Here is an 11,697-nt window from a genome sequence, read left to right as displayed (position 1 = left end):
ACAGAGTGAGTGCCCTCTCAACCAAACATGCTGGCTGTATTCCTCATCCACCTGCGCTGCTCTGCCCCAGCGACCAATCCCTAAGAGTCCTCTGGGCAGGTGGGAGGGACAAAAAAAACATACGGTGTGGATGACTAACCATTCACCAACAGGCCTGGTGCCCCTGTCTGTCAGGTAAGCTGGCATGACTGTGCCCAGGGTGGGGTTGGTTAGGTTGACAGAGGGTCGTCATCCCCTTTACTGCATTTACACTTGCAGCACAGAATGAAGGATGAGGAGGAGGAAGGGAGACGCCAACAGCAGGAGCAGCACGAAGCCAGCGAATATCCCCACCACCCGGAGAGAGATGTGGAAGTGTGCTTTTACTATATACCCTCTTCAACCCCAATATACCCTCTTCAACCCCAATGAGCAAGCAAATGTATCTAAGACCTTTTTAGATCACTAGTTGTAAGATGGGATTCATAATGTGCTTGTATTAACCCAAACATCACAGAGATATCAGAGAGACATGTACAGTACAGACATGTACAGACATGTACAGACATGTACAGTACAGTGGTGCACCAACACACTTATTCAATCTCTCGTTTGCCTGAGCAGTAGTACACTGACTATCCACAAGGGGGGAGTAGTTCCCCAAACATAAAATGTACAGTGAGACAGGGCTGGCGTCCACAGGGTTTATGACACTGAATCATCCTTTTGCTTTTTCCTCTTTGACGTCACAGATATATGCATACATCACTTAGTGTCCATGACAATAAACAACATCATTGTGTTGAGTCTAATGGGAGCAGAGCTTTCAACAACCCCTTTAAAATATTGATGAAGCAGTTAGGGCATCCCTATAGTGGCGTTAAACCTAGGTAAGACCTACAGAGAAACTAGTGGGGTCAGATATATTCACACACTTAATACTATTTTTTAAATGTTCATCCATATTTTGTCTGAGACTTTCTCCTAGACCTCCTTTCGTGACAGACATAACTTTAAACCTGGATTTTTTGGATGGATTTTTTTAATGTCACTTAGTACCCATTTGTGGTAATAATTTTCCCTTTTTCTTTTCAATGACATACATGTCCACATTTTCAAAGTATCTGTAACTGTACTATAGGACATATAGTAGATACTGCTGCCACAGCTAGCCCGTGTGACTGACTGGGTTCTAACCTGGGACTCCAGCATACCAAAAGCCTGTGTTAACCAGCTGAGCTAAAGTCAACAAATGTGTCAATACAGTACCTGTGTCCCGGTGCCAGATAACTGAAGCTCTGGAGAGGCCCAGTTTGTTTTTGCACGGCCCTTCGTCATAGTGGATCAGGAGGAGGTGATCCTGGAGAGAGAGAAGGAATCACTACCAGGGTTAAATCCTGGATGAAATGTGTTTAGTCATGGTTAAATGTGTTAAGTCATGGTTAAATGTGTGGGCAGATCCACTGGAAAAATTGACATTGGCCAAGATATATACATGTACTGTATGTAACTAAGTTTATATAAAATCAGATTCTTTAAAAAAAATATATACATTGCATCATATGTGGCATGTGCTTTATAAACTCTGTTGCCTGGTCACTTTGTGCAGGTCCCAAACAATTCAATAGATCACTAGAGTGTTAGTATTAGTGTTTTCTATTGCAGGCTCAGGAAGTACCAGCAGAAGGGTGTGTGTGTGTGTGTCTGTTCAGTGTTGGTTGGTTAAATCACTTCAAGAGACCCCAGGCAGTACCAACAGAAGGTACACTTACAGCTCTTGCACATCATCCGAGCACATCCCTTGTCCCTCTCGATGTACACCTTACATTTGGAACAGAGCTTGACGGGCTCTCTTGTCGAAGGAACTGAAAGACAAGAGACAATGAACGTCAAGGTGGGACGTACATAGACCAGTACATACTGCACTGTATACTGCACTGTCAAGAACAACAAGAGCAATAAGAAGAACAGCTAAAAATCACTGCGTCATTGAGTCTTTATTGGGCTGTGTTATTGAGCACATTCAGATAGAACCGTCACTCAGTTTCGAAACGTTTTCTTCCCACTGAACCTACCCCGTGTAGTCCTCCTGAGTGTTGATGAAATCAGTAGACGACAGAAGGAGTGTTGTGCTATCCAGTGTTGTGTTGTAGCCTACCTGTAAAAGCCTACCTGGTCGCCCCAGGTAGGAAGGTGTAATAGTGTATTGGTCAGGGGTTGGAACCAAAATTGTTCCGTTCCAAGCAGAACCCCTATTTCGTTCGTTCTGTTCCGGCGTTCCAGCCAGAAAGTTCTGAAACGGTTCAACCAACCCCCCAAAAATACACGGTTCATATATACTCTATATATAGTTCCTTGTCATAAAAATTTTTTACCTGTGAAATCAATGTTTTTACATTTAGCTCATTCATTTACTTCACCAATTCGCGCAGAAGCGACCTAAATTTCTCGGGTGGGGAGGGAGCGAGAGAGAGAGGGGTGGACATAGAGGGGGCTTGGTTTGAAGCGCTGAACCTCATGACATGCATTGGAATGCATTATTACTAGCTTTACACTTCACAAAATAACAGAATTATATTCTAGACATTAGGAATATTTTTGTCATGAAAAATAATATCATTAACCGGGTTCTCAAGATTTGAAAATAAAGGTTCTATTTCAGAACAGAAGAGATCACTTTCGGGTTTTCTGATCTGTTCCCTGAACCGGTTCCAACCCCTGGTGTGATAGTGTACAGTGTTAGTGTATAGGTATGTATAGTGTACAGGTGTGTTGAAGTAATATCCTACCTGGTCTCTCCGGGTCAGAAGGTGTTGTCCTGGCAGGCATGTTCTTTATACCAGCTGTTCCGGCAGGCCGAGCAGAACTCTAGCCTGCACACAGAAAACTGGACCAGCTGTGGCAACTCCATCTCCACCTCCTTCAGCTGGCCCATTGCCTGGCACGACGAGGACGGGCACCAGGTCCGGCATTGGGTCCAACAGCAACTCTGTGGAACACACACAGGGACAGGACTGTATTCATTACGTAGCAAAACGTTTTGCAATGGAAAACTAAAATGAGGATTTCTTATTGGATAGGTTCAGGTAATCCCTCCAACTTCTGTCCATTGTCCTTACTTGTTCTCCCATCACACAGGGACAGAGCTGCCTGGCATCATAGAAATATAATTACTGGTACACTCAATATGGCCGCCGGCCCACTCATCTCAGAACATACTAGTCATTCTATATCTATGGCTGGGACCTCATACCTCAATGGGGGAACGTAACACCCGATACAAGTAGAACAAGACTACTAGCACAGCTTTGAAATACTTTTTCAATTCACAATCTTTGGCATCTTAATAAAAGCTATTCTGAGAGACAGTATGATTCTTTGTCCTGGTTGGATCTCTTTGATCACGATTATGCTAATCATCTTGTAACTCTTCTGTGGACAAGAGTCAAAATAAAAGCCTCACTCATCCGGTACAGGATACATAACAACTGCTGTGGGTGTGTGTGTGTCGCTCCACTGAAATTAGAAAGTGCTCATCCACCATTATTCATGAGCCAGATGTCTTGGGATTGTTTTTCTGAGGATGTCGCCAATTAAATCCAACACAACTCCAGTCAAACTGAATTTGATTAGTTAAGATGGAGAGAAAACCCTGCCAGCCCATCACTGTCTCTTCTTCTCTCTGAGAGCCTTATACCTTTTAAGAGAGGTTAAGGCAGGCCTAAAAAGTGGAAGGGGAAAGCTGAATAAACAGTCAAGTGTCTCCATTCTCTCTACTTCTACAGCCTTTGTACGGTAAGGGTTAAGGTTCAAGGGTCACTGGGTCAGCAATCACGGCTGTGACCTGTCCAGTGTCCACTCTCAGTCTCTTCTCTCTGAGAGTCTTCTATAATGTTTCACAGGTTAAGATAGGTCTACAGTGAAGGAAGGAGGGAGTCACTTTGATGAATAACCAGTGACTCCTCTCACCACTCCCACAGCTTGTCAATCAAGCAATCAAATGTATTTATAAAGCCCTTTTTACATCAGCAAATGTCACAAAGTGTTTATACAGAAAGCCAGCCTAAAACCCCAAAGAGCAACCTATGCAGATGTAGAAGCACGGTGGCCAGGAAAAACTCCCTAGAAAGGCAGGAACCTAGGAAGAAACCGAAGATGTTGCCTGTCCACTCACTTCTCTCAAACTGCAGCCTCCTGTACCTCTGCATGCTCTCTGCCGCCACCACGCATTCCATCTGCAAGAGAGAGAAAGACATAGAGACAAACACAGATATGGACGAAGTTTCTCATCACCCTGCTTTATGGCTTCAAGTATCTGCACTCCTGAACTGTTGATGACCCATACAGGCTGTACGGGAATGGAGTCAAATAGCTACAGTACATGGGGATCTCAGTGGCGGCGTCCCAAATGGCACCCTATTCCCTATTTAGTGCACTACTTTTGACCAGGGCCCACATATCACTCTGGTCTGGTCAAAAGACTGGTCAAAAGTAGTGCACTACGTATGGAAAAGGGTGCTGTTTGGGCTCTGGTCAAAAGTAGTTTACTACAAAAAGAAAAATAGTGAAATACACAACGCTGGACCGTAGGCATCTAGGATTAGGAATTAGAATACTAGAATGGACCTGAACCTTCTTACGACAGTAAATTCTAGCAGTATAAAACTAGCCGAATTTAAATTTGTCAGTTAGCTTACTAGCTAGTTCCAAATTGTTTACTGGTAGTAACCATAACATGGCTACTGAGGCAGGCTAGCAGCCTAAATAAAAGCAGAGAACGCAATAATCTGGCCACTGAGGCAGGCTAGAGAGTCAACACGGTGGGTTTGGGCATACTCCATTTGAGACTCGGGGGACTCGGCATTGACTCACATTTGAGTCCGAGTCGATCTCAAATGGGAAAACTTCAAGGGTGTATAGACTACTTTAATTGAAAAGCAAATCTATAAAAAATAAATAAGTATAATGTTAAATATTCTGTAGGTTGAATGACTCGTTTTCAGCTGATGCCATTCCTGACTTGAACCCCATGCAAAGCGATGTGCTCGACAATACGTCTTCTTGTTAATCTTCCTGCCTGCAGACCCTTAACCTCCCAGACTGTCTCCACCTTCCAACAACATGCGCCAAATACTCACTGTTCACAGCCAGAAACATGTGGGTGACAACAGTTATCACTCATAATAACGTATTAATTGTTGAACAACAATTACAGTCCATCCATTCTGGTTTACAATACATGTTTCACTATCCACTGGTAGTAAGTACACTGCTCAAAAAAATAACGGGAACACTTAAACAACACAATGTAACTCCAAGTCAATCACACTTCTGTGAAATCAAACTGTCCACTTAGGAAGCAACACTGATTGACAATAAATTTCACATGCTGTTGTGCAAATGGAATTGACAACAGGTGGAAATTATAGGCAATTAGCAAGACACCCCTAATAAAGGAGTGGTTCTGCAGGTGGTGACCACAGACCACTTCTCAGTTCCTATGCTTCCTGGCTGATGTTTTGGTCACTTTTGAATGCTGGCGGTGCTTTCACTCTAGTGGTAGCATGAGACGGAGTCTACAACCCACACAAGTGGCTCAGGTAGTGTAGCTCATCCAGGATGGCACATCAATGCGAGCTGTGGCAAGAAGATTTGCTGTGTCTGTCAGCGTAGTGTCCAGAGCATGGAGGTGCTACCAGGAGACAGGCCAGTACATCAGGAGATGTGGAGGAGGCCGTAGGAGGGCAACAACCCAGCAGCAGGACCGCTACCTCCGCCTTTGTGCAAGGAGGAGCACATGGAGCACTGCCAGAGCCCTGCAAAATGACCTCCAGCAGGCCACAAATGTGCATGTGTCTGCTCAAACGGTCAGAAACAGACTCCATGAGGGTGGTATGAGGGCCCAACGTCCACAGGTGGGGGTTGTGCTTACAGCCCAACACCGTGCAGGACGTTTGACATTTGCCAGAGAACACCAAGATTGGCAAATTCACCACTGGCGCCCTGTGCTCTTCACAGATGAAAGCAGGTTCACACTGAGCACATGTGACAGACGTGACAGAGTCTGGAGACACCGTGGAGAATGTTCTGCTGCCTGCAACATCCTCCAGCATGACCGGTTTGGCGGTGGGTCAGTCATGGTGTGGGGTGGCATTTCTTTGGGGGGCCGCACAGCTCCATGTGCTCGCTAGAGGTAGCCTGACTGCCATTAGGTACCGAGATGAGATCCTCAGACCCCTTGTGAGACCATATGCTGGTGCGGTTGGCCCTGGGTTCCTCCTAATGCAAGTCAATGCTAGACCTCATGTGGCTGGAGTGTCAGCAGTTCCTGCAAGAGGAAGGCGTTGATGCTATGGACTGGCCCGCCCGTTCCCCAGACCTGAATCCAATTGAGCACATCTGGGACATCATGTCTCGCTCCATCCACCAACGCCACGTTGCACCACAGACTGTCCAGGAGTTGGCGGATGCTTTAGTCCAGGTCTGGGAGGAGATCCCTCAGGAGACCATTTGCCACCTCATCAGGAGCATGCCCAGGCGTTGTAGGGAGGTCATACAGGCACATGGATGCCAAACACACTACTGAGCATCATTTTGACTTGTTTTAAGGACATTACATCAAAGTTGGATCAGCCTGTAGTGTGGGTTTCCACTTTAATTTTGAGTGTGACTCCAAATCCAGAAATTCATGGGTTGATCAATTTGATTTCCATTGATAATTTTTGTGTGATTTTGTTGTCAGCACATTCAACTATGTAAAGAAAAAAGTATTTAATAAGAATATTTCATTCATTCAGATCTAGGATGTGTTATTTTAGTGTTCCCTTTATTTTTTTGAGCAGTGTATAATGTAAAACAACATTCTATTGGTTGAATGATCAGTGTTTGTTTCCAGCTGAACCCATTTCTCACTTGAACCCCATGTCAAGTGATGTGCTCTAAAAGACATGTCTTATTTTTTGTCTCTCCACCCTCAGCCTCTCTGATGGACTGTCCCCACCTTCCACCACCAAATACTCAAAATATAAATCTGAAGACTGGCATCCTGAGCCTAATCTGGTGTGGCTGGACAGTAAAGGAGAGTCTCAAATGTGAAAACTGTTCAAGGGTGTGTAGACTTTCACCCATTGATTATTTAAGAAAAAAAAGTTATTAATGCTCGTTGAGCTTCGTTGAACTGTTCTTCCCCTTTCAGAACAAAACATAGGCCTGTTTAACTGAAAACAAACACTGTATAGCCTCAAAACACAGTTAACACTATAATTTGAATATAATAGATGGCCAGTCCTGGCATCCATAGCTCTGATGTTTATGGTTAGTGCTATCTGGATTCCTTGGGATGTATCTACCCTAACCCATAACCCTTACTTATTTTTTTATTTTACCTTTATTTATACAGGTTTTTTCTCATTGAGATAATATCTCTTTTCCAAGAGAGACCTGGTCCAATAGCAGCAGGGGGAACAACGTTTCAGACAAAACAACTTACATAGACTAACACGACATTAAAAACAAAACAATAAACACACATACAGTACAACAATTACATATTACATTGAAAACGCGAACGTCTTGACTAAAAACAGCTGGCCTAAAAACAATTACACTCTTCTGTGATATATACATCGATCAAGTGTTTAAACTCCACCAAAGAAACTAGATCATCACATTTTAAAATGTTCAGGAGGGAATTCCAGGACCACAAAGCTAAGTAACAAACTATTTCTACCATGACCTGTTCTAATTTTTGGTACTGTTAGAAGCAAATCAGAATGGGACCGTAATTGATATTTATTTACTGACCTGACTAAAAAAGAAGAGATAAAATGGCATTTTTACCCAATATGGCCTTATAAATCAGCGTATACCAGTGTTTAAGCCTACGCAAGGTCAATGACGACCAGCCAACAGCGCTGTAGAGATCACAATGATGTGTTAGACGTTTCTGATTTGTAACGAACCTGAGGGCTGCATGATACACTGAATCAAGTGCTCTCAGGGTAGTGGCTGAGGCCTGCATATATATAACATCACTAAAATCTAAAACCGACAGTAATGTACATCGTACCAGCTCCTTCCTGGCCTCAAAAGAAAAACAAGCCTTATGCCGGTAATAAAATCCTATTTTCAGCTTGAGCTTCCTTATACATAACCAAATCCCTTACCTAACCTTAACCATTTTGAAATGTCATCTTCAATGTCAACTGACCAATAAACATTAACGTGGGTGTGGTCTGGCATAGAAATCAGACACGGATATTTGTATTGTACACAAATATGGTTCACATCTTTTAAACCCCGTCAAGACCCAACATAGGCATGCACATTCAGCTTGACCACACGGTGGTGCTACAACAGACACATATTTCTCTCTCGATCTGTTTGACTCTGTGTTGAAATTGAAAAACCTCTGTGGTTGCTGAGTTGACGTGCTTCCTATTTGAGGTCTGGATTGTGAAATGAAGATATCACCCTGATGTGTTATCACATTAATACACAGATAAGCGATGAATGGCTGGGATGGAGGGAATCTTACATTTGGAGGCAGCAGGCCCATGATGACTGTAGACTACCAGGCTGTCACCTGCTGTAGAACAGGATGCTTTACAGCACTGAGGCCAACACACATTATGTTCAGCTCTCCTTTTTAATTCAATTTATCAACGTCTCCATAGTCAAATGAATGAATGCTGTGTGTGTACAGATGACGGCTGCCCTGCTTAGGCATATTGGAATACATTATTATGGGACTCATGTCTTCCAGTAATGTCATTATTCACTTTGCAAAGGAAACCGATTCGCCGACAGAACGAATGGGAACACAGAACAGTGAGAATGAAATAGCAACACATAACGGTGTAAATGCAACATATTCTAATGGCTGGAGGGAAACACGGACTAAACACTGGCTTGTTGAAGGACAAAGTGTTACCTGGGATAATTCGAATTTTTATAATCACCGTTTTTAAACATGCATCAGGCCTGCCTTTATATTTCTAGACAAATTCAGTGTTATGACTAAGACACTTCCTTTGCCTAAAGTGGCTGTTGCTATTTTATAGAATTTGACTTCAGGTGTATCACTATTGGAACAAGGGGAAACAGTGAGCAATGGAAACTGATTGCAAATTGCAACCCATCCACACTTGGGCTACAATACTGCCAGCAAAGTATTTCCAAAGCCAACTAACATTTAATACCATCTGAGTAAGCAGTGTTAACTTTATCTTGGTTAACCAAGAACAAAAATATTGCGTCATTTGTGAGAGAGCACGAGAGATCTTTGATTTCCTTAGCAGAAGTCCAGAGAGATAAGAGAACACCACTGGCTCCTGAATCTAGATCCATCTGGCCTGTCAGAAAAGTGAAATGTACTGTAGGTCTCCTCAATTAGTGACTATAATTGGATTACAACAGGAAGCAGCTTGACCAGCAGAGATCAACAAAGGAAGCAGCACTGAGACAATTACACAGAACAAGATGATCTCTCAGATCCAGCCTGGCTTGGATACTGGCAGTAGGGAAAGAATACTAGTAACAACTTTGACACATAGGGAGACACATTTTACATGACATTTGAGTAATTTAGAAAACAGACTTACAGGGACAATTTAGGTTAAGGTCCTTGCTTTCACCTAGTTGGCTCAAGGATTCGAACCAGCAACCTTTCGGTTACTGGCCCAACACTCTTAACCGCTAGGCTACCTGCCACCCCGCTAGAGAGAGAGGTAGGGAGAAGGAGTGAGAGAGAGAAACCAACTAGCAAAACCGAAAAACTGACCCTAACCAAACTCTTAACCCTGACCCTAAACTTAACCGAATTTTATTTTATTATAAATTATGAAATGAAATATCAGTTTGGGTGTCAGGCTCTTGACTTTTTATAACTTTTTGGTTGTTAAGAGTGAAATGGACACAATGAAATGAGCAACAACAAAAAAAGTTATGAAATTGTACAACTGAAGATAAACCCAAGAGAAAAAGAGTGCGAGTTAAAATAGCAATCTTTAATCGTGCTAGATAGCTAAATTCACATGTCTGTTAGCTTACTAGCTAGTTCCAACTGTTACTGGTGGTAACCATAGCAACATGGCCCCAGCAGACCCCCCCCTTAAAAAAAAAATCCAGCCTAAATAAAATCAGAGAACGGAATAATACATTTTAGAACACAGAATTCAGAGGGAGAACGCGGAAACTTTGTTTGCCGACTACTAACAACAGGACTGTTACAAACCTGTCATTTTACACAGAACACACTACAGCCTGACATACAGGTGTAACCAGGCATTTCAGCTATACAACAAAGAAAGGCATTTGCAAGGGAAGGCAAATGCACATTCGAGGACAGTGAAAAGGACCAGGAAAACAGGTTCCAGAACGGCACTGTCATGGTCCAGGGCAGTGAGGCTGCACTCAACTCTTTTGGCCAGGACTTCCCCACCCTGGGGACAATAGCGTAAAACAAAAAAGGACAACCTCTACCCTCACCTCAGCCACCCCAGGCCCAGATCCACATCTATCCTCCCCTCTGCCTCCCTACGACAACCAGAGCCAAGACCACCATCAGCCAGCTGAGAGAAAAACTCGCTCTGCTAGAGATATGGTTTACTGAGCTAAAGGAGCAGCCCCCCCAGCTATACCATCTCCAGCCCAGACGCAGAGCTTCTACAGAACCAGTGCAGGACCCAGCTGAAGAACTCTGTCCAGGAGCGGAGAGCGAGCCTGACCACAGTGCTTGAGGTAAGGGCGCTAGCACAGATAAAGGAGGAGATGGCAAAGAAACAGTCTGTCATCAAGAGGGTGCTGCAGCACAGAGAAGACTGTAGATCTCTAGAGAAGCTGCAGTCGCTCACCACCTCAAACACCCTCCCCCCAGTCAACAACAAGGCTCAGATGGGGACACCTACTACAGAGAAAGCTCTCTGGACCGGCCCTGGCACACATTATTATTCACACACACACCAACCTGCTGAGAGGAGCAGGAGAGAGTAGGGCAGCCTGGTCAGCAGAGTCGTTCCCAAACTCCTGCATCACCATCTCCCCTCTACTGCCCAGGAAAGACTTTCATCCCCGTACCATCCAGAAAGTCAATGCTGACATCACAAGAGGGTGTGCCCTACTCCAGAATGTGCACGTTGCTCACCACTCAACAATCACAGAGGAACAGGAGAACTCCGTAGGAGTAAGTGAGATTAAACAGCTCCTCCAGTACATCTGCACTAAACTGCACACAAAATGTACTTGTTCAATTAATACAAATAAATAAAAGAGAACAAATGTTTGCTGTTATCCATTGTTTATCTCACTCAACAATTTAGTAGTTACTGTATTTTTGTAACATGAAATCGCTATCATTTAACAAGTGGAGGATTCAGGGCCTGAACTCATCAACCTAAATTAAAAAAATAATCTGAAAGATGTTGATGTCAACATTCTGCAGGAGACATGGCGTAAAGGCGTCCGCATGCTTCCCAGCCGAAACAGTTCAGAACAGTTTGTGCACACATCAAGACAACATTTTGGTTTTTGTTCCACACAAACATTTTTCCTGAGACAAGCCGAAGTAGGTAGCCGAAGTCTACGGCTGTTCGTCTGTGATTGGTCAACAGCAGGGATTCTTCAGTCATCTTTGTTGTCATTCAATGAGAGACGACTCGTTTTCATGCAATTTTTTTCCATTTAGAAATACTGCACCAAACATCTTAGTTAGCAATACAA

At 43.6% G+C, this 11,697-nt stretch overlaps 1 protein-coding gene across 1 annotated transcript; it reads right to left on the bottom strand.

The window, feature by feature from the left end:
- Positions 1–209: 209 nt before the first annotated feature.
- On the bottom strand, positions 210–10,772 carry rnf144ab (ring finger protein 144ab). The gene is given in 9 exon segments (XM_055885840.1): positions 210–273; positions 275–359; positions 1,249–1,339; positions 1,711–1,829; positions 1,906–1,916; positions 2,769–2,950; positions 2,952–2,968; positions 4,154–4,214; positions 10,620–10,772. Coding segments are annotated over 9 exon segments (783 nt in total).
- Positions 10,773–11,697: the final 925 nt, after the last annotated feature.

The sequence above is a fragment of the Salvelinus fontinalis genome, chromosome 27 (genome assembly GCF_029448725.1).
Source record: "Salvelinus fontinalis isolate EN_2023a chromosome 27, ASM2944872v1, whole genome shotgun sequence".
In the NCBI taxonomy this organism is placed as follows: domain Eukaryota; kingdom Metazoa; phylum Chordata; class Actinopteri; order Salmoniformes; family Salmonidae; genus Salvelinus; species Salvelinus fontinalis.
The sequence above is the reverse complement of the archived record's forward strand: the minus strand, read 5'-3'. Positions and strand labels throughout refer to the sequence as shown.